At 22.0% G+C, this 24,763-nt stretch overlaps 4 protein-coding genes across 12 annotated transcripts; all 4 read right to left on the bottom strand.

Moving 5' to 3' along the window:
- Positions 1–294: 294 nt before the first annotated feature.
- Positions 295–5,080, bottom strand: LOC102676401 (eukaryotic initiation factor 4A-I). 3 transcript variants are annotated; one of them, XR_420698.1, is made up of 8 exons: positions 4,753–5,080; positions 3,719–3,836; positions 3,436–3,583; positions 3,255–3,364; positions 2,772–3,047; positions 1,968–2,419; positions 1,669–1,864; positions 295–543 (listed from the first exon to the last, which is right to left on the bottom strand). XR_420698.1 is itself a non-coding variant. In XM_006608628.1 (7 exons), the coding sequence occupies exons 1-7, from the start codon at positions 4,773–4,775 to the stop codon at positions 1,720–1,722; spliced, it is 1,272 nt and encodes a 423-aa protein (XP_006608691.1). In that variant the 5' UTR covers positions 4,776–5,080; the 3' UTR covers positions 752–1,719. The 3 variants fall into 3 exon arrangements, 1 of the variants encoding a protein (XP_006608691.1); XR_420697.1 differs by having other exon boundaries at positions 389–543; positions 1,628–1,864; XM_006608628.1 differs by lacking the exon at positions 295–543 and having other exon boundaries at positions 752–1,864.
- Positions 5,081–7,315: 2,235 nt separating this feature from the next.
- Positions 7,316–12,332, bottom strand: LOC102675851. Of its 6 annotated transcripts, none has more exons than XM_031513444.1 (4): positions 11,971–12,332; positions 10,541–10,689; positions 8,597–8,778; positions 7,316–8,528 (listed from the first exon to the last, which is right to left on the bottom strand). In XM_031513444.1, exons 2-4 carry the CDS (start codon positions 10,646–10,648, stop codon positions 7,346–7,348), a joined length of 1,473 nt encoding a protein of 490 aa, XP_031369304.1. In that variant the 5' UTR covers positions 10,649–10,689; positions 11,971–12,332; the 3' UTR covers positions 7,316–7,345. The 6 variants fall into 6 exon arrangements, with proteins under 6 accessions (XP_031369304.1, XP_031369303.1, XP_031369298.1 ...); XM_031513443.1 differs by lacking the exon at positions 11,971–12,332 and adding an exon at positions 11,258–11,313 and having other exon boundaries at positions 10,541–10,695; XM_031513438.1 differs by lacking the exon at positions 11,971–12,332 and adding an exon at positions 8,961–9,145 and having other exon boundaries at positions 10,541–10,672.
- Positions 12,333–14,131: 1,799 nt separating this feature from the next.
- Positions 14,132–15,997, bottom strand: LOC102676261 (activating signal cointegrator 1 complex subunit 1). The gene is made up of 7 exons (XM_006608627.2): positions 15,793–15,997; positions 15,488–15,723; positions 15,292–15,401; positions 14,883–15,201; positions 14,620–14,780; positions 14,386–14,513; positions 14,132–14,305 (listed from the first exon to the last, which is right to left on the bottom strand). Exons 2-7 carry the CDS (start codon positions 15,691–15,693, stop codon positions 14,180–14,182), a joined length of 1,050 nt encoding a protein of 349 aa, XP_006608690.1. The 5' UTR covers positions 15,694–15,723; positions 15,793–15,997; the 3' UTR covers positions 14,132–14,179.
- A 150-nt stretch (positions 15,998–16,147) lies between these two features.
- LOC102675627 (histone-lysine N-methyltransferase SETD2) lies at positions 16,148–24,328 on the bottom strand. Of its 2 annotated transcripts, XM_006608624.2 has the most exons (14): positions 23,178–24,328; positions 22,102–22,758; positions 21,924–22,043; positions 21,665–21,793; positions 21,383–21,584; positions 21,212–21,309; positions 20,935–21,100; positions 20,188–20,830; positions 20,007–20,064; positions 19,565–19,926; positions 18,367–19,151; positions 17,947–18,282; positions 17,738–17,837; positions 16,148–16,344 (listed from the first exon to the last, which is right to left on the bottom strand). In XM_006608624.2, the coding sequence occupies exons 1-14, from the start codon at positions 23,648–23,650 to the stop codon at positions 16,319–16,321; spliced, it is 4,155 nt and encodes a 1,384-aa protein (XP_006608687.1). In that variant the 5' UTR covers positions 23,651–24,328; the 3' UTR covers positions 16,148–16,318. The 2 variants fall into 2 exon arrangements, with proteins under 2 accessions (XP_006608687.1, XP_006608686.1); XM_006608623.2 differs by lacking the exon at positions 16,148–16,344 and having other exon boundaries at positions 17,526–17,837; positions 23,178–24,327.
- Between the last annotated feature and the right edge of the window lie 435 nt (positions 24,329–24,763).

Here is a 24,763-nt window from a genome sequence, read left to right as displayed (position 1 = left end):
TAATAACAATAATAATAACAACAATAATAACAATAATAAAAAATTTATTAAGTTTTATGAAATTACTCCAACTTTCGAAAACTATTATAGATGTTACATGAAACTATGCTGGAATAATTAAACGTTTATTCATAATACATTTTCTTTACGAAAGAAAATATATATACACATATATATATATACTTTTATATATATATACATATATATATATATATATAAAAGTTCTCACAATATAAGACACATTAAAATTTTACTTTTAAAAAAGTACACAAATACACAATTAATGCAATGAAAAATATTTTCATGTTTTTTTTATTGATAAGATATAAAATGATCGTGTAAAAGTCTGACTTCTATAATCATTAAAAATAAATAATGCAAGCGTATATATAAATAATTCGACATTTATATTATATTGTTAATAACCTGCAAAGGGCAGGAAATTAGAGAGGTAATCGATTTACAAAACTTCTATATTGAATCACGAAATTTGGTCTTTATTTCCAAAAATATCTCCCTCATTTCTGGACCGCTCAAAATTGCCTGCAAATACAAATAAAAACTGTGAGAACTTTTTGAATTATATGTATAATTCTTGTTTTCAATATGATCTGGTGATGAAATTTATTGTATTGATTTATATATGGTTTTTTTCTTTTTAAATATAATTCATCTAAACTTCTTTTGTATAAAATAAAATATCTTTTCAAGTATTTCAACATAATAGTGAATGCAATAACAAAAACCACAATTAAAAGGTCAAACACTTTATTTCTTAATGAAAGTATGTACTTAGGATTTGGGACATACAAAAAATTCGTATCATCTAAAGTCTGAATGTACATCTCCTTCGACAACGCTTGTGATTGAAATACCCTTTCCAATACCCGACTAAACCTCTGCCTAGACAAACACGTTGTAATCGCGGCGGTAAGAGTGTTGAAGATGGACCATGAAATATGGAATAAATCATCCAGTTGGAAAAGTTATATAAGAAAGAAGATGAAATAAAATGATTCAAGATAAAAGATTTGAAATTCATAACAGAATGTGGATATGTTAGATAAAATTGTAAGTGCATTTACGCAAAATATAAAATCTCTTGAGATAGCAGAGAAGTAAAAGAACAACCAAAGTTGGTTGAATTACCTCACTTCTCAGTTTCTTTTTGTTTTACCGCCTCACACTATCAGTAATCGCAATGATTGTATTTTGTCGAGGCGATATTATTAATTCGTATTGGAAATTGGAGCAATTTCGGTATTTGTAGTCACAATGATAAGGATACTAGAGATATTAACAGTAAAGAGTTATATAATAGGAGTAATAGCAGGGAAAGTAGTAGTAATAAATATTGAACAAGAAGAGAATAGCGCAAGAGTATATACCAATAACAGTAATAATAGTAAGAGTAATAGTGGTAGGAATAGCAGTATAGTAGTATCCGTAGTGATAATTGTAATAATTATAATGTAATAGTACTAATTTTTTTCTCTAGCGTAACAGATAACTATTTCTGTAATCTACTATTATAAAATGAAATTGAGATGAGAACGTTTGGAATATTTCGGTAGATCGCGTTTACATAAGCGATTATAGTTCACCAATTCACTCTATATATACTCACACACCATGAGAGATCAGCTGAGAGCTCCGTATTTCACTTACTTTTATTATTTTTTTTTTTTAATTATAATGAATTATAGCCAATAGTCAGATTTAAATCAAATCTGCGACATTCATTGGCATTTCTTCGATACTAGTATTATAGAATTGTTCAATATCTTTCAAGGTTCGTTTATCGTCGTCAGTTACCAAGTTAATTGCCACTCCCTTGCGACCGAAACGACCACCTCGACCGATTCTATAATAATTTATACAATTATTAATGAATTATAAATTAATGAAATTAAAAGTATAATTTAAAATTATATCTAATAGTAATCCAATGTATAAATATCACTTACCTGTGAATATAATTTTCACGATTGGAAGGTAAATCATAATTGATGACAAGTGAAACCTGTTGAACATCAATACCACGTGCTAAAAGATCAGTTGTTATGAGAACACGAGATGATCCAGTTCTAAACTGCCTCATAATGAGATCTCGTTCTTTCTGTTCCATATCTCCATGCATAGCAGAGACCGTAAAGTCACGAGTGCGCATACTTTCTGTTAACCAATCTACTTTACGCCGCGTGTTACAAAAGATAACTGCTTGAGTGATACTCAATGTATCATATAGGTCACAAAGTGTTTCAAATTTCCATTCTTCACGCTCAACATAGATGAAAAATTGTTTAATACCCTCTAGTGTAAGTTCTTCTTTTTTAACCAAAATACGAATTGGATTTCGCATGAAGCATTTAGATACATCTAATACATCTGATGGCATTGTAGCAGATAGTAAAATAACCTGAAAAAATTTTTTATTTTTTTACATTAATCTGTTTATATGATTTTTAATATAAAATATATACGAATTATTAAAATTTTACAAACAATAATAATATATAAAAAACAAATAATATATAATTTTTATATAATTACCAAATATTTCAGATTAAATTTCATATTTATTAATTATATTTATTAACGTCATATTATAAAAATAAAAAAAAATAATTGTACATAAAAAATGTAATACAAATATATTTTTATCTTACAATTTAAATTTTATTATAGAACAAGATATATTTTAATAACTAAAAAACTTACTAAAAAATAAATTTTATCACATAAAAAATATAATTAAAATTCATACATACCTGTACTTCATGAGGTAATAATTTAAAAACATCATGAATTTGATCCTTGAAACCACGAGAGAGCATCTCATCAGCTTCATCTAGTACAAATAGTTTGATACTACTGGCTCGTAATGCCCGCCGACTAATCATATCATAAACTCTACCAGGTGTACCAACTACTATGTGAACACCTTGATCCAATTTTCGCATATCTTCACGTACATTAGTACCTCCAATACATGCATGACATTCTGCATGCATAAAATCTCCCAAAGCAATAACAACTTTTTGAATCTAAAAAATTTTTTAATATTTAGATAAAAATTTTGATTTATAATTCTAGATTTAATTTAGTTTAAATATTTATATTATTCATTTTTTAATTTTCAGTTTCTAGTTTAGTCTTTTTTTCTTAAATAAATATTTATTTATTTAAGTATATATTTATTTAAATACATTTTTTCAATTAGTAATAAAGTTAATAATTTCATTTATACTTACTTGTTGAGCAAGCTCGCGAGTTGGTGCTAGAATCAAAGCTTGACACTCTTTAATGGTAGTATCAATTTGTTGTAAAATAGAAATTGAAAATGTAGCAGTCTTGCCAGTTCCTGTTGAATATTCCATCAATTAAAAATTTTATTTTGTTATTTTTAGCAAATAAAATATAAATTTTTTTTACCTGACTGTGCCTGCGCAATCACATCGTGTCCTCTTATACATGGTAGAATGGCACGCTGTTGAATTGCAGAAGGTTTTTCAAAACCATAAGCATAAATACCACGTAATAATTCCTCTTTCAGATTCATTTCATCAAAGTTGTCAACGACCTAATATATATTAAAAAAATATATAATACAAAATAATATAACAAATTTTTGAAAAATTTAAATTAAATTAAAATTAAATTATGATATTTAATTTTTCATTTTAAAATAAAAAATATATCATAATTATTAACTTACAACATCCCAATTTGATTCAATGATTCCATCAGGCTCCATACCAGGAGGGCCATCATATGTTTGTTGATCACTTTCACTTGGACCATTTTTGGAATCTCCTGCCCATTGATCATCGTTTCTGAAATATAAATAATGAATTATATAAAAAAATTTATTTATATTTAAATATATAATTTAAATTTATTTATAAAATATTTATTGTTTTTAATTGTTATAGCAAAAATTAATACATACAATTTCAATACATTGACTTTCAAATTATATGTTTACTATAAAATAATAAAAGCAAAATGATATAAATAATTTTCTATTTTAACGACCTTGAAACATAAAATTCAACGTCATAGTATATCAATTTTGTAATAAATATTATAAGGCATTTCAATTTAAGAATATCGAAAAGTAATCAATATCGAATAAACATAATAATTAAAATAGATTATTAAATAGATAATGAATTTATCGATGACTTGATAGATACGTTGACAGTGACTCACGCAAAAGCATGCCCGAACAAGTAAAACGTGTTTTCATTATAAGATATATAATATAAATAATTTTATGTAGTATTTCGAACAGTGTTTATTTTACTTTGTTTTTTCTGTCAAAACTAAAGAAAATTTATTTTTTATTACGTAATTTCAAATGCAAAGTAAAACGTGTTTGCATGACGAGTAGTATTTAATTCTTATAATAAAGATTAAAATATAATTTTTGACAAGTTTTACTATTCGCCATGTAAATAATTGTTATGATTCCTAATCACAACAATAGCGAGGTTATAAAAAGAAGTAGAAATAAGAGATTAACATTAATTTTGCGAACAATGTGACAAAAACGAATGCACGCCATGTTGTCAGTCTCGTGTCCATGCATTAGCTGATTGCCGCACTATTTTTTAAGAATATATCATTAAGTGTCGACGTCTAACCGTACACAACGTAAGATTTACAGAAACATAACATAAACAAAAAATTTATGAAATATAAAAAAGCATGCATATTTTTTAATTACGTGTGAAAAACCGAACTTACCTTCGCTCAGACGTATGCGACATGTTCCGCTCACGGTAGGTCGACGGAAAGGACGAGTTCCTATTGCGTCACAAGGAATATTCTTATGAATGCCGCACAACGGCGCTGCAAACAGTCTTCAAATTTTCAATGAACTTTTCTTATAACTGAACACATAAAAAATACTCAAAAGAATTCGAACGTTTTGGAATATAAACTTTTAAGAACATATAATAGCTTTTTATACAATTTTTTGGTTTTTATTATATTTGTTTCTTCAAATACTTATTGCGCATAAGGGAAGTACGTCAATTACCCACAATCCTTTGCGATCTTATAGTGGGGTGTGTGAGGCAAATACAAATATATTGTCGATCATGTATACACATCTATTTTACGTTTCTAATTTTTTTAAAAACAATTCGAACTTATTTATTAAGATATATTTTTCTTATTTCAAATAATTTTATTTTTATTATTTATTATACTAAGTAAATTTTCTAGTTGCTATAAAGATTCCAAATGTTTTTTTCTATGTTGAATGTGTTTTTTTTCTATATTAAATGTTTGAAGCTTTAATACTAATTTCAAATAATTAAAATAATATATAATCAAAGAATGAAAAATTTGATAATTTTATTACAAATGATAAATATATTTGTTAAACTTAATATAAGTATATTAAAATTTTATGATTGAAATACTTTTATTGTTATTTTGAATTAATAATTTTATAATATATTATTTTATAATATATATAGTATATATTTGTATATTTTTTTATAATAGATGTGCAGATGTATACAGATAATAGATATTAAAAGATAATAGATATATATAAATTATAATTTTCGATTTTAAATTATTTTCTAAGATATTTTAATAAAATTATGTGCGAATAAATATTTACTAATAGAAATACATATTTCATAATATATATAATATTTACAAAATAAATTCAATAACATAAAGATTATTATAATGATAAGTGCAATTATCTTATAAAAGAACTCTAAAATTATTGCGAAATATTTGCAATAAATAAATTCACAACTAAATTATATATATAATATCTTATATTATATTGTTATTATTATATCAATGGGCTCAAATTCGACTAAAAACATAATTAAATATTGAGAAAATAATACAAAAATATGAAAAACTATCTTGTTTTTGTGATTTGATATATCGTACGTATATATATTCGTTATAACTCAATATATTTTATATATATATATAATATATATAACATAATATTATACTACAGAATATATACTATCATTTATTTATATTTTTCCAGTTTTAAATCAAATATAATTTGATAAATATAATGTAAATAAATTTACATCATATATTGTGTTTCAGATAAAATATAATAATTTATATCACATTTTTAATACTATCTTTGATTGTATATCAAAATTTCATTAAAAATTTCAATGCTTATTCAAAAGTAAATGAAATGAAATACTTTCTTATTTTTTCGAAATTTCTGACATTAAGATATAGAATTCTCTATATTTTATTAGATTTAGATTGATTTAACATTTATTTTCTTTTCCTTTTACATCAAATATAAATAAATTTAAAAAATTTTGACAAAAATAAAAAAATTTGAGATTTTTCCAAATTCATATATTTTCTATTACTTTATTTATTTATTATTCTATTATTTTATTTATTTATATTATTTATATTTTCTATTACTAAAAGTTTCGGATGTGAACTGTATTCAACAGCAACATATAATAGTTTCATTGGTATTACAAAAAATTTTATTAGAAGTCAAATATGTTAATATTATTCTGATGCTTCCGGTATTATCGTAACTATCGATGTTATCACAAAATAAGAATTATCAATTAGGAGCGTTTTAATTATATAATGTTGTACAAATTAAAAAAATTAATTTATAATAAAATAAATTTATTGAAAATTAATATTGCATATAGAACAATATTTATATTATAAATTTAGCATTTCTTTGCAAAATATTTTTTTTTCGTTTGACGATAATTTATGAATATTTATGAAAGAAATTGATTATCAAAAAAACAAAATCAATAAAATAGTTGTAGTAACAACAAAAAATATTTAATGTAAATAGATATGCAAATTTCTTTCGCTTTTATGATAAGTATTTTATCATTATTATCACGAATATTTTGTGTTAATTTGAAAATTTTTTTTAACATATTATTATATAATTTATATTATACTTATAAACTAATGATTTGAATAGAAAACTTAACATGTATATATATATATATATATGTAAGTGTCTATAAAATATGAATATTGATAATATATAATTATGTACATATAATTTACATAATTTAATAATATAGTAATTTTATAAGATTAATACTAATTTAATTAAAAATAATTATATGTAATATATATACATATAATTATTTATATTATTATAAATACATATATAAATATTTCTATACAAAATATTTTTGTATCCATTTGTTTTAAAATCTTCATCAGATAATATAATAATTTATGATTTGAATCATACAATTCAAATATTTACAGTAATATTATTATACATATATTCATTTGATAGTATATACATATATATAAGATACAAAATATGTATCATATTTTACATAAAAGCACAAGCAAGAATAAAAAATAATACTGCAACAGGAAAAATTATATATACTTCCATACGTGGATGACAAATTGATAAAAGTAAATTAGCTTCATTCATTTCATATTCAAAATCATCTTTAGTTGGTATTTCAACAATTACCCTATCAGAAGATAATAAATTTATTGAAAAGGAACAATTTGTTTGATTTATACAAGACTTTGTTATATTTTCATAATGAAAAACAGGTTTATAGATATCAAATAGTGCATATATGTCATTTGATATAATATCATTATCACTATAAAAAATATAGTAATAATAACCATTTTCTACAACATTATGTACTGCCTGCATATGTTTACTATTAAGTAAATAAGTAACATTAGTACATTGTTCAGAAGGTGTAAATTCTTGAGCTATTAAAATAGAGCCTCCATAACATTTAAATAAATCGGTTTCAAAACTGGATATGGAAGAATCATGATCAATATTTGTTGCATTTTTACCTGCATTTCCACCATGTTTCACACCTTGATCAAGTAAAAAAGTTGGTTTAACAATTTCTTGGTTTCTGATTTTTCTTTTTAATATTTTATCCTGCATGTTCATTTTTTTTTTAATATTATCTTCAATATTATCTTCTAAATTTAATTTTTTTTGCAACTTTTTTAAAACTAAAAAATTATGTTTTTCATTTTTATATTTTTTAAGATAAGATTTGATTTTAATTTTTTTTTGTATTTTTTTTCTTTCCTGTAATATTTTATTTTTTCTTATTTCTTTTATTTGTTCTTTATATTGTTTTTTTTTAATATGTCTTAATTTTCTAGTATTATATATATTTTTTTTTTGCATAGATTTTATATAATGTTGAATATTTTCGTTCTGTATTAATTTTTTTGATTCCTTATCATGATTTTTTTCATAAGATATATGATTGATTCCTGAATATGAAGTAATATTCCATAACAATTTATCTTCTATATTATTTAATGTATTATTATAAATGACTTGTGTAATATTATTGCTGGAATTAATTTCTTCTGTATTTGATTTAAATGTTACTTTAACTTGTTCCTTAGCTTTCGGTAAAAATATACCTTTTAGAATTTGTGTATTATGATGTTCCAACATACCACATGTTCGTAAATTGCGTTCTCCTTTAACCACAAGTATAGAAGCCCCTTGAAATCTAAGAAAATAATTATTACATATAAGAATATTAATATATCATAAAATTATACTATAATATTGTATTACCTTGAACACACAGAAAGTGCTACACTTGCTCCTTTTAAAAGATAAAATCCCCAATATTCCAATGTATCATCTGGTAATATCATACTTTTTTTGAGACGAATATGTTTTCTATATGAAGTAATTTGTGGTTTTTGTGTCATTTGAAATGCATTAAATGTTCTATTCATTTGTAATGTGTGTGTCTATATAAATAATAATTTTATTATTAACAATAAGTTGCATATAATCTATACAAAATTTATTTAATTTATATAATTATTATTCAATTTTTAAATTTATATAAAATATATTTTTATATAAAATACAATTTTTATATTAAATTTAATATTCAATTATATGTTTTATACATATAATATGTTCTTACAGAACAAAATATTGTAGAAATACCATCTGTAATTTCTAAGATATCAGAATCTGTTACAGCATATGCTACATTGGCATAGAAATTATGACGTAAATACAATGGTGTTATAAGAAATAAAATTGGTAATATAGTTGTTAACAAACAAAAGACTAATATTCTCTTGATTCCATGCATTTTTTATAAATCTAAAAAAGAAATCTAAATACTAATTGTTGTTAATTTTTATACTTTGTGTTATTATTAATCAACATATATTACATCATATATAAATCAGCAAGCATATGCTTAAAAAAGATAATATATGTATTATATTCTAATATCTAAATTTTAATTATCATTAAAATATGAACTATAATAATAAACAACAAATTATCTACTGCTGATGTTATAATCTTGCAATATTTTTAATATATAATAATTTTTATAATAAATTAAAATATCAAGAATTAATATATGATATAAATGTATTTGCATTATTATATATAAAATAATATATGTAATTTAATAATAATAAATAATAAAAAATAATTTAATAATAATAATAATGAATAATATATAATTTAAATGTCTGATAAAACAAAATTGTAAATTTGATATCTAATTTCAAGTAACTATATTGTTATTTTAAAAAATTTTCAATAAAAATTTATATTTAAGTATTTTTGTATTTAAAATATTTCTATTAATATTTAATTAATTTTATAATTTCGTAATTATTTTGTAATTAATATAATTACAAATTAAGTTTCTTATAAATTTTAATATTGTAAGAATATTACATTTATAAAGAAAAGAGGTTAAAGTATTATCAATGATAAAAATAAATTGTTTATATATACATGCATAACTTGATAAAAACCAAATCATATAATTCTGATTTGCTTATTATTTTAATATATGACATTTTCGATATTAATTACGCATGCGTTCTTCAACTCAATCATGAACATTGTTATAGCAAATAAAGAAATTAAAAAATATAACATTACATTAAGTGAATAAATATTAAAAAAAATAAATAAGGGAATAAAAAATTACAAAAGTAAAAAAATATTCTATATTTTAAATTTAAAAATACTATAATACAAAATTTTTTTGTTTTGCTATATTGTAGCAAGATTAAAAATTTGAAAAAAAATATTTTTTCTTATAAATATTAAATAATTCATTATATTTCATAAACTACTATATATATTATATAATATATAATTACTACAGCGTTTATCGAATCATTTATTAATATTCGATTAACACTTTATTATTTATCGATATATAAATATTAAATATTAAAACTGTGGAAAATATTTCATTCAGATTAAAGGATTTATCATTAGATTTTAAATAATAGCCTATATATAGCTATATGATTTTAAATAAATCCTTAAATCATATATGGACTTCGATAAATCAGCATTTGAAAGAAACAAACGAGAGCGCACTTCACGGATATGAAATTTATTTTCTAAGAAAAAATCATCGTATAATCTCATGTAACTATATATAACTATATTTTGACTATTCGCAATCCAATATGAAAACACCAAGTCCAGTTTTCACAAATTTTAAAGAAACAGACTTACTCTCACAATACATATACTTGATGAACAAATCACATCATCTTCCCCCCTTCTTTCAACCAAATATATTCTTCCAAATGATGTAACAATTATTTGCTGTGTAAGCAACATGTAATCATCCAATTTGTAGTAATAATTCAAAACTGGACTTTCTGAAACATATTTTATTTTCTTCTTTCAATTTACGAAAATAATATTGCAACACTGAAATTTTATTATTTTTTTAATAAAACAAATATATTAAAAATTAACACAGATCATATCACAAACCAAAAACATCCAAAAAATCTGAACAAAATTAATTAATTGTTATATTGTATTGAGAATAAATCAATATTTCTTATTCTATCACACTCTTGAATATAATTTACAATTACAGCATATTAATGCTTGAGCATTATATAAATATAATCATTATACATATATATGTTACAATTTTCTTTTTATATACTATATTAATCATCAGTAACTTGTCTTTCGTGTAGAATAATTTATATCTATAATCAAATTAATGGATATAATAATGTCTAACATAATTGACTCTAATATCTATTAAAAACATTAAAAACATATTCTTGTGATAGGTTTCTTATTTTTATTACAATCAATAAACTAAAATCTAAACAATTTTTGACAACAACATGAAAATGATTAACTTTACACATAATCATGTTTTTATAATTTATATATATATATATAATTGAATTGCTGCAATACACATAATCATGTTTTTATAATTTATATATATATAATTGAATTGCTGCAATCTCCAATCAAAGAAGATATATAGTAATTTATCATGTATTTTGTCTTTCTATTTAAAACATTATTAAAACATTGTTTTTATGATATAAAAGATGTTAAAAAGATTTATGTTGAACATCAGATCTCTCTAAATTCTTTATTATTTCACATTTAACTATTTTAACCAAATTTATATCTATACCCATTCCGACACCCTCATATTATAAAGCTAAAATTTGCTATAGTGTTATTCTGTCATATAATTATATAATCATTATTAATCAGATTACTAATTAATAATTCTGTCGGATTAAACATCGATTGCTGGAAAAAAATGGATATTGTAATATTTCGCTAAATAATATAACAGATATATAACTAAGATATATAATTAATAAACAGATATTCAGGATAAATATGATACATCTGTAAACAAAGTAAGAAGATAATAAAATCCTTTGATCAGATTAATTACATTATATTACATTAAATGCGAAAATTCGATGAATCAATAAATATGATTCAAACTTTTTAATGATCTCTTCGAAGATTTGACGCTCAAAAAAATTATTAAACGCAATAAAAATACGCAATATAACAATATTCTTTCTTCTTTTTTCTTTTTTTGGCTTAAAAATTGGCATAAAATTTGCCACGAAAATTTTGCACTAAAAATGCAACATACTTGCCTGTAGAATAAAGATGAATTTATATTATTCGTTCAAACACGAAATAATTTAGTTAAAAAAACATTCTCGTAGATAGTAAGATATAGAATGTTTATATATGGCATTACGAATCTAAATAGAGATGTTTTGTTTTAAACAAATAACAAATGGCACTCTTGCAAAGAATGTTTGAATTGATTGAAGCCACATACTGTTTAAATGATAATAATTATATATTTATTCAGTTCATCTAAATTGGATTTTGCTAATAGACAAAAAATCAACAATAATGCACAATGAATTGATGATATGAATACTATATTTTGTTTGAATCATTTCAAGATAATGTTATTTCTTGCCTGAAGTGAATTTCATGAACGGAATTTTCCCGTAACACAAAATGTATTATCAAATGAAATAATATACAGAAAAATAGATTATTAATATTAGGATAATAATAAATAATTAATACTTTTGCAAAGACTATTCCAATCGATATTATCCCGTATCAACTGATGAAATTTACTAATTACTAATGCATGAAACTGCCATAAAATTTTCATTTTCATTCAGTTGAGAGACAAGAACAAATATTTAGTTATAATAATGAATCAATCATAGTTTTTTTTCAAAGGAAACATAATAAATACATTTTATACTGTAATACATAAAAAAATGGCTATTATAATTACATATATAAAATAAAAAGATATAAATTATTATTTAAATAATAATATTAGTAAAAATTTATATTGATAATTATATATATTTATATAATATATATAAGCCATAATTTGTATTCATTATAATCTATTTTGAAATTATTAATAATATATAATTCATACATATATATACTGAGTGAATATTAGAATTAAATATTATTATTATTACTATTCAACTCTATAAAAACAATTTAAATATTTCTTATAAATTCACTTATATTTATATATATAAATAAATTTTTTTTTAATTTTATTGTATTTATATGTAACTCGAAAAATTAATTTTTTTAAAACAGCTACATGTATATATTCAAAAATTAAAATTTTTTTATATATATTTATCTATCAACATAAATACAATTTTGATTAGATTAGATTAACTGGAAATCATTATTTATTAGTATTCATCAATAAATGTTAATGTTATGTTTAATAATATTTTTAATATTAATAAATTAGTATCATGAAAGTATTTAAGATTATATATATTATATAAGATTATTTAACTTATGAAATTTTCTGATAATATGAAAATATATTTTTTTAAAAAATAATAAAAAGAGTTAAAAATGTCTTAATATATTTTTAGCCATATCTTATTTTTAAATTAAATTTTTTTTTATACATTGAATTATTTTGTCCTTATTTCATTTTATAATATTAATATTTTAAAAAATAATATATACATATTATACATATATTAGAGAAAAAACCCGAAAACAATTCTTTGTTTCCTATAAAATCATATGTATCTATTTAATAACATCACTCAAAATAACATTTTTCATATTTTCAAAATAAATTGCTAAATTAAATTAACTAAGAAATATTTTAATTAATTTTAATTAATACGAACATATAAGAATTATTCTATGGAAAATTGTTTTTACTAAAAAATCTACAATTTAAAGTAAAACCAATTTAAATAACATTTATTAAATTTAATTTGCTATAAATATAACTACTACTATGCTACAATAAAATTTATATAAAATATTTTTTTTATCTACTACATTTTATTTAGATATAAGTTTGATTCAGATATTATCTGAATTATATTATTTAAAGTCAATAGACATTTTAAATTTTGACAATTTAAGAGCATTTTAAATTGTCAAATTTAATTTAGACAAAATAAGAATTGTTATCAGAATATTTCTATAACATATACATATTAATTTATAATATACTTTTAGATTTTAGAAGTCAAAACAAATACAAAAGTTGATATATTATATAGGGTTATTTATTAAGTTATAAATAATTTGAATTTGCATTAAATAAAGTAAAACAGAAGAGCATATATAATGAGGTGGTTCTATTTTTATCACATAACTATTTTGCTCTTAAATTTCTTATAAAGTATCTTTGTATGTTAAATTTTTTATAAATAACCCTCAAAATTTTTTTATATTAATATTTATATTTGTTTTGATTTATAAAATCTTGCATAAATAATGTTCCATGAATATATAATATGTATATATTTAAATAATGATATATGTCATTTATAAACCTTCAAGTAAATTAATTTTTGCAATTGCTTGATAATATCCATTACTGCTAATTGTATGACGTTGAGATAAATGAATTTGTTTCAATGTAGTTTCTCCAAAAATTGTATTTTTATGAGCCTAAAATAAATTATAATTTCTTAATAATATGTTTAATGTTTTAATATATTATAGTTCAAAAAATAATTAAATATATTTACTTTCATTATTTCTGTTGCATCAAATGTTTTATATTTTTCATAATGGTTTTCTTCTTCATTTAATTTAAATTTTGTATTCATAAGAGTCAAATGTAACTTAACTTTCTCTGTTTCTTTATATAATAAACCTAAATAATAAATTATATTATATTAATATCTTTAATATTATATTTTTAATAGTTATTTATTAATATCTTATTAATATACATATATTTTGTTATTGAAGAATCTTACCTATCCTATTATAATAATCTACAATTTCATCTACCATTTTTTCCAAAGCCTCATTGTCAATTAACTTTGCATATAAAACTCGAGTTTCAGTAGGATCATCATTCATTATATCAGTTCCTTGTAAGTATATAGGAATTTGTCCATATTTTTCAATTATAGGCCTAATTATTATGAAATTATTAATTTGTTATAAAAAATTATTTATAAAATAATTTTAATCAATATTTGATAATAAAAAATATTGGTTATGTAATTTTTCTTACTTTACAATATGCTGATGACAATAATTCAAAGCTTCTATAGCTTGATTTTTTTCTGTATCATCAAGTAATGTTAATAATGCAATAGTAAGATGTAACTTGCTTGGTATTTGAAAAATCATTTCATCAATACCATTAGATTTTTTTCCAGAATTTTTCAGTACTTCATTTTTAAACATATTAAAATTCATTATTATGTGACCTTCATTTAAAGGTATTGATAAAAAATGTGTTGATGGTATTTTTTTTCTACTTGCTTCCATTAATAAATTTATTCTACGACGTGCTGTCATTATTCCTTTACGGTCAGTACCAATTATTACTATAAATGTATAATTGTATTGATAAAATTTGTAAAAATTAAATTTTATATTTCAATTATTACTCCATAAAATCCAAAATAAATAAATACCAATATCTCCATCTTCACCTAATCTTGGAATTTGTATCGATGTTCTAGTTTCACTTTCTAATTTTTTACGTACTGCATGTTTAGATCCAATAATAAATGGAAAGAATGATCTAAAAGATTATAATAATCATTAATATTATATAATAAATAATTTTTTTATATAATATTTATATTAATACACATTTTATTATTTTACTTTGACACATGAAATGTGTGTTTAAATCTTGTCGACTCATATGGTACAATTTCTATATCACATTCATCTTCAGAATCTTTATAATCCACTTGATAGTTATCTTCAAAATAAGGAGAAATATTTTGGGCACTTGGCCGTTCGATATTTCCGAATAGTCTGTAACACCGACCATCTATCCAAATCAGCTCAGGTTGCAGAATATTCATTGTATAAAAAATATTTTATTCTTATATTAACTGTAAAAAAGTATCTTTTTTTGTATTTAAAATAACATTATAATTTAAAATAAAAACAAAATTTTTTACCACAACCGTTTCATATTACATATATTTGTGATTGGAAAGAAGACACTTCAAAATTATGCGAATCTAATTGGTTGATTGTTTTGATAGACCCAATACATTAAACCAAACTCAAATAATTTATTGGCCGAAGTATCACATCTACATATAAAATCATATACCGCGTGTCGATAAGCAAGTGAGTTGAATACTCTTTTTTGCTTTTGTCCCGATAGCCAACTTATAAATCATATAAGATACTATGCTGTGTTTTGTACTATATATAAGTAGGGACTAAAGGCTCCAATCATTAAATATATAGAAAAAAAAAAATTGTAAAAACAAAAAAAAAAATATTTCATCAGATATTAGCTGAAATTACACCAAGTGTTACGATGTTTTGCTTCTGATGATTCAATTTATTAAATGATGTACATACTTACTTATATCCTACTCAATGAATTGAGATATCAAGTGATACACAATATCACATAAATAAAATTTAGAATTAAGGCTGGTTCATAATCATGACATCGGAGCACTTGTTTTGCTAGTCAATAACTAAAGCCGCAACATCTGTCATGTAATTTAGTTATTTACTTTTGATGATATTAAGATTATATATGATAAAAACATATTTATAACATGTATTACAAATTATTTAAAACATCTCTTTGGCAATTTGAAATTTAACCGTTCTTTAAGAAAGATTTTTTTATACATTATTAATTTTTATAATATTTGGATCAGAACTGATGATTTTAATAATAATATAAAAGAATTATAAATAAAAATGATACAATATACAATATATAATTATATAAAAATTTTAAACTTTTTTCAGATATACATATTATAATATTAGTATATTATAAAATATATTATAAAAATGTTTTTTTTATCAGCTGTGAAAAACTATTTTCAAATCAACTTAAAACAAAAAATAAACATTTGTTAGAATTGTAGAATATTTTTAATATTGTAAATTACAAAAATAATGGAAATTTAAAGAAAAATAAAATTTTTTCTGAACAAAAAATATTTTCTTAAAAAAAAAAAAAAAAAAAAAAAAAAAAAAAAAAAAAAAAAAGTTATATTATTTATATGATACTGATATATTGATATATATGTATATCGTAATAAATTATATAAATTGACAAATATTTATTTTTACAATATATCAATTTTTAAATAAATTTTTTTTAGAAAAAAAAAAGAAAAAAAAATAAAAATAAAAAGAATACGTTATTTTTTTGAAATTAAAAAAAAAAATATATTTTTAAGACAATAATTATACTTTTAATTAAACTTTTTCATTAAAATTTTTGTATTATTTTTATCTTGATGATATATGTAAATTTTTAAATATATGGAAAATAAAATTGTAAATACAAAATTTATTACTTTTAATTTCATTTGTTTTTATACACGTTAAGAAGATAATAATTGCAACTTACTTTTATGAAACAGTTAAAATTGTTTTATAATTTGTAATTATTTACAATATTTATGATTTTTAATATTTATATTTCACAATAAAATGTTTAATGTTTAATGTTCAGATTTGAAATTGACATAAAAAAAATTCAATATTTAATATAATGCAAAATGTACATTATAGCAGAACATAAAATGCATTTTTAAAAGATATAACATACATATTATTTCATACTAAATGAAAATATAAAGTTTATACATTGAATGTACGAAGTTAGAAATTTACTAAATTCTTAATGGCTAAATTACTAGAATGTTTATGAAGCATGTACAAATTGATCTATATTACAATAATAATAATTACAGATATATCTACATATAGGCATTACTTAGATATATTTTTAGTAGATATATTACAATATTCAAAATGAAGAATTCATATAATAAATAACTATTTCATGTCATAAGTTACAGAATTAATCTTCATCAGTACTTTTCTGATAAACTGCGCCAAATTTACTCATATACTTACGTACAAAATCTTTAGCTTTATGTTTAACATTTTCATTACATTGTAATTCATCAACACTTTTACAATGTTTTAATTCTTTTGCGAGTACAAAATGTGTAAGCTAAAACAGAAAAGTTTTATTAAATTTAATTTTACTATATATTTATTAAAAAAAAATTCATAAATTTATTAACAAAAGTTTTCTTAAAAGTTTTCTTGTATAAACATACCTTTCTAGCTAAATGTTTAAAGTCTTCTGTATTTGTTATTCTACCTTGTTTACAATCATTTTTTCTATATGGATTCAAAAAATGTACCATGACATTTGCCATATTTATCCTAAAAGTATCTTTAATTTTTCTCTCCGACATTGTAGATAAATCGGATGTAGGTAATTGTATTTTATTTAAATTATGACGTGAATGAGATTTAGATTTGTTACTACGTCGATGTCTTCGTATTTTTTCAACTTGTTCTTTGAATTTGGCTCTCTCTTTTTGACGACGTAATTTTTCCTTTATTCCTTTATGTGTTTTATGATCCATACGATCTTCTTCTCGGCGTGGCTATAAAAAAATAATAAATATAAAAATATATATTAATATGTATTAAAAATAAATAAATAAATAAATATAGTCTCTATAACATACACTAATAATTCTTTCTTGAACTAAACCTTCTCTTCTTTTTTTGCCTTCTGAGAAAAGTCCTGAACTTCCAATCGCACTATGAATAGGACTTTTTTTAGTTGCATTATGCTTAGAACCATTTAAAGATTTTTCTATTAAAGTATTATTTAAATTTAATTCCTCATTTTTGGAATCTTCATTATTATCTTCTTCAATTTCTTCATCATCTTCGTTTGATGAAGTTGATTCTTCGCTAGATTCTGAAGTTGATGATGAATCTGGTTGAACTCCAATATGATCTGGAGGAGGAGGTAACCATTGCGATATTCGTTCTTTTACATGATAATAATATGTTCTGCCTCTAGTATCAGTTGCACTTTTCCATTTAGGTGGTAAATCTATAGGAGGTATTTCAGATTGTGGCTGTTTGAACGTTGTAGGAAACTGTTGATCTGATTGCTTTTCCATATGTTCGTAAAGAGATTCTGTTTGAAGTGTAACTGTTGTGCCACTAGGAACTAAATTATTTGAAAGTGACAATTGGCCTTCAGGATATTGTTGATGACAATGAGGCAGTAAAGAATAAGCTGTTGTGGTTTGATTAAATACAGGTGTTTGACTTAATGTATATACTACTGGAGGAACTCCTGAAGGTATATTGTTCGACATTCCAGATGATATTTCAGAAGAAATTGATGATTGTAAAACATGTGAACTTTGTGGTACTATTCCAGATTGAGTATGACCAGATATTGTTTGTGGTCCACCTACATATACTGGAGTACATTGCTGATTTATTTCTCCATCTACAATAAAATTTTATATAAATTAATTACTTAACAAAAAAAAATAAAACAAAAAAACAAAAAACAAAAAAAAATGAAAATAAGAAATAGCAATTTCTAAAGAAAGAAAAAAAATTATAAGAAAAAATAAAATGCTTTCTAAGTTACATAAGTGATTTTTAATCTTTATATTTATTTTTAATATAGATAATATAGTTATGAGATAAATTATATTTTGTTTTACAAAACCAATAAAGATTATCATAAAATTGAAAAGTTAGACTTATACTACTTGATAATTGTGTAATTTAAATATAAAAATTTAATAGAAGATAATAAATATATTATAATAAATTTAATAAAAATTTAATAAATTTAATAAAAAGATAAAATTTATAAAATTTAAATATAAAAAAATATATATGAATTAGAACCTTGTGTAGGATATTGTTGCCATTGTCCAATTGATGGATTATAAAAAACAGGATATCCTGTTTGTGGATCTACCATAGCTGTAGTGTGAGGATCTATGCCTAATGCTAAACATCTAGTTTCATGATCTTGCCATGATTCTTGTTGTTGACGACGTTGTCGTTCTTCTTCTTCTTTAGCTACTTTTAAAGCAAATAATTGTCTACGCTCATATTTTGTCATTCGTGGAATTGGAACTAAACTACTTCTTTCCTCTATTCTTTTATCTTTTGTTCGAATATGCTCGGATTCTGGAGATTCTCGCCCACGTCTTCTATCCCCACGTTTCTCAGGTTCGTTCCTTCCATATCTATCAGATCTATGTCTATAAAATAAGGAATTTATATTTTTATTTTTGATTGTAAATCATTTATCAATTTATAAATAATTACAATCATATTATACCTATCATATGATGTTCCTCTTTTTTCTTCTTTTTCTAATTCTTCTCGGTATCCACGATCTTAGAAAAAGTATAATACATTAATTTTTAAACTAAATAAATACATTAATAAATTTAATAATTTTTAAACTAAAAAAATTCTATTATATCATACTTATATATTCATTACTTATAATTCATTACCTGCTTCTCTTTCATGTTCTTTCATTTGTTCAATTCTTTCTTTTTTTGGTATACGAAAAACTTCTTTTAAATTTGACCATTCGGCTAAAAGACTCGAAGCTAATTCGGGAATGAGATTTTGATCTGTATTATCAGATTTTATTTCGGTAATTTCAATATTATTTTCTTGTTTATCTGTATCAATTAATTGATAGGAATTTCTTTTTTCGTTATTATCATAATTAATTTGTAATTCATCACTATTTGATTTTAATTTTCCTTGATCATCATCTGGAGAATCTCCATTTAGAGAAAAATATAATCGTCTAGACCATTTTTCTACTACGTTATAAATTTTACTATCCATTAACATTGTTTTATTAGGAATTGGAAGTGTATTTAAAGTTTTCAAAACTTCTAATCGAAATTGTTGTGCTTCGTCAGTATCATTTGTAGAAATATCCATAACATAACTCCAAATCAAACGTAAACCATGATAATCCAAAAATAATCTTCGACATGGCTGTTCACCACTTTGTATCAAACGTAAAAGACGTGTTCTGTGTTCTAATTCTCTGCTACGTACCATTAATCTACTTAATGTTAATGTGTGAGCTCTATTTTTTAAACCACCCGAACATAATTTATCTATTTCTTCTTCCAACTAAAATAATATTAACAGTAAATTAAATAATAAAATAGTATGATAATGATAATAAATAATGATAAAAAAAATATTTTGCAAAAATAAAAGATTAAATTACTCACATCTTCATCTTCCATATAATCAGCTTGTTTCTTTTCACCTTTTTTCTTTTTCATATCTTTCTCGCGTTTTTCTTTCTTTTCAATTTTTTCTTTTTCTTCCTCGGGCGTTTCACCAATCCAACCACGACAATTGGGTGCTTCACAAAAACATTTCTGTGCTTCTTTACTAATATTGCAATAAAATTTACCACAAGTAATACACTTTTATTAAATATATTATATTTATATAATATAATATAATATAAAAATAATATAAAAATAATATTAATATACATACCCATAACGTTGAAAATGATAATCAAATGTAATTTCTTCACCAGCAGCTATAAATTTTTTGTTAAAAAAGCCAATTCTCAATTCACCATTCACTGTCCACTATACAAATTTCAATTATAAAAATAAAATTATAAAATTCTATATTTTTTTTATTTTTATTGGCAATACTTACTTTTTGTGTTTCAGAATTAGGATCACAACTATGATTTATAAATCGAGAAACATTTCCTTTCATAGTGGCATCAATAATTTGGTCAGATTTTAATGCCATAAAATAATAATGTTTATTTTTATCTTTTGAATATTCTTTTGCTCTACGTCGAAAATCTTTAGGATCAACTACTTCACCTACATATTCCATTATAAATTCTCCTCTATTTAGAAAAATAAAATTCATTAAAAAATATTTATTGTGAATGTCTTCATTGTATTTAATTATAGTAAATTAACTTACGCTAAAAGATCAACCATAGCTCGCAGACCAAATCCTTTTTTTTCTGTTCTAAATACTTCACATTTTGCATATTCACAATTTTGAAATCTTTTATTTGTGCAACGATCACCTACTACACATCGAGGTCCACTAAAAAATATATAAAATATCATATAACTTATTTTTTAATTAATATTTAATTTAACTGTATTAATATGATGATTAATATGATATATAATATGAAATAATAATTTATAATACATTAATATGATATATATACCATTCTATCATAAGAAGTCTATTTAAACAATCTTCACCACAACCTAATTCTCCTCTTTCAATTTCTTCCTCTGTTAAAAAACAATCGCATACCATTCTTTTTGTTTCCTTATTTGTATATCTAAAAAAATTGTTAATGTATTTATCATATATTTGTATTTATAAGTTTATTTACATACCTTTCTGTCAAATATAAATTTTCACGTAAATTTTCAAATTGACTTAGCCTTTCTTCCATTTCTCTGTTTTCTATCTCAGAAACCATAGGTAATGAAATTCTCGCACCAACTATTTTTGGAATTTGAACAATATTATTATTATTAGTTGATACTGGTATCTCCTTTGTTTGTTCTACATCTACATTAGATTGAAAATTTGCAATTGATGAAGCTCCAGATGTAGATTCTGAAGAATTAATATCTGCTAAAACTCCAGTTGAGGATTTAAGTGTTGAACATGATCCAAATTCAGATATATTTGCAGTTATGGTTCCAAATATAGATCCTACTGTTGATGTAGATGCAGCTCCTGTATTTGATCCTCCCATTTCAAGTTCACTAGATCTTCGCCAACGAGACTTTACTTTAACAGGTTTACAGGAATCTGAATCATAGCCTGTAGCATTACAAGTTGTTGTTAATAATGAGAGAGATTCAAATGTATTTGTTGTCTTATTGATGTTTGCTTCTTTGTCTGATTGTAATTCAGATGGGTTGTCTATTTTCATTTCTTGAGCAATTGAAACAATATTATTAACTATTTTTTCTCGTTCTTGCTGGACATTTGTTTTTGAAATATCTGTATTAGGTTTTGTAACTAAACCCCGTCCACGGGATCTACAAAATAAGATCTATATTTAGAAAAAATTTTATAATGAATTATATGTTCTTTAAATATTCAATAAAAATTTTTTTAAAATATTTTATTTATTATACACATTTAAATTTAATGTTTATATTCATATTTATATTGTATATATATGTTACAAGTAATGAAAATCATAGATTCAAAAAATATTTAAAATTATTTAAACAAACTTTATCTTATTACTAATAAAGTTTATATATGAATTATATATAATGAAATTCAAGTTATAATTTAAACAAATTATAATATTTTTATCATAATTATTAAAAATTATATCATATTAAAAAATTATTTTTAAGGTTACATATATATATCAATGATGAACAAATTTAATTTTATTAAAAAAATTATTCTTTTCGTTTATTCATATATATATTAAAATATATACCTTTGTTTCATTAAACCAATTGATCTAATTCTACTACTTCTCCTTACACCAGAATTATTTGATCCACTTTCTGAACCTGTTGTATCAGTACTACCACTTCTACTTCTAAACTCAATTTTTTTATCGATATCATTTGTGTTATTATTACATTTTGAATCAAATTCTGTTAATTTACAATTATTGATAGATAACATTGTATCATTACTATTATCACTGCTACTAGATAGTTTTGTATCTTCTCCATCAATTTTATTATCTATTTCACTGTCACCATACAATTCCTCAACTTGTTGCAAATTTATTGTTTTCCGTTGATTTCCATTCTTTTTATCTAATGAAATTTTTGATTTCAATAAATGTTGATTTGTATATTCCACTTTATCATTACAGGAATCAGATTTATTTAATTCTGTAATATTTTTATCCATATTATCAATCAACAAAGAGTTATTTGATTGATGCAATTGTTCCATTTTATCCAATATTGAAGAACTATAGTCCGCGAGTTGATTAAACGTAATAATATTTTTCCAATATTACTCTAAACTCAACCTCAATTAATATATTCTATTTTTCTACAATAATAGATCCTATTTAATAATTATTATACACATTTGTTTTGGACAATTACTTATTTGGTATAAAAATATTCATGTTTTATAGAAAAAGATACGAATGTTCTTGCGTCACTTGAATAAACGCATAGTAAATAAAACAAAAAAAAACAATATTTTCATAACAAAGATGTTTTATTAATACTTTGTATGTCCACCATTTTTGTTTATAACTTGAAAGATACGATTTAGTATTGATTTATATAGTGTGTCTAGATAAGATTGTGGTACTTTTTTCCACTTGGTCTCTATGGTATTTACAAGATCTTCCTGGTGAGAAAATTGACGATTATTCATGTAAACTTGTCTTGATAGATATCCCCAACATTTTCAATGATATATAATTTCGATGATAATACCGGCCAATTTATATGATTTATTTCCTGCTTCTTATACCAATTCTTAATTAACTTGGCTATATGAATGTCCACATTATCGTGTTGAAATATCCAATTGTTGTACTTCATTACGTTTAAAATTTTTATCTTTGTTAAATTTAATATTTCTCTTACTAATACCGACAGAGATTAGCAATTCTGTTTCTTAAAATAATCATAGGTGGCATTCAAATATAATTGTTTTATATTTTTTATCACATTATAACGTTAATGAATTTTTTTTTTTGCTAATCGAAAATTCTCTTATTATAAAAAACGCAAAAGATATGTGATATATATATATATATATTTAAATGATACTGTCTATATCTCAAGAGTCTAGTTATCATTGAATATTGCTTATTTAGAGTATCAACGATACAAGATTAAGGCTCTTTAGTAACTTTACTAGACATATTCTTATTAAAATAATTATATTTCCTATTATTAGTTATATGTTATTAAATGAATATGTTTCTATTATAAAATAAAATGATATCCTTACAAAATCGTTAATTTAAAATTTATTAAATAAATTATTTTATTACATTTATAATCTATTATATTATGAAATATAATATTTATTGTAATATCA

This window comes from Apis dorsata, unplaced genomic scaffold (genome assembly GCF_000469605.1).
Source record: "Apis dorsata unplaced genomic scaffold, Apis dorsata 1.3 scaffold_41, whole genome shotgun sequence".
Taxonomy (NCBI): domain Eukaryota; kingdom Metazoa; phylum Arthropoda; class Insecta; order Hymenoptera; family Apidae; genus Apis; species Apis dorsata.
This window is presented reverse-complemented; position numbering and strand designations above follow the sequence as displayed.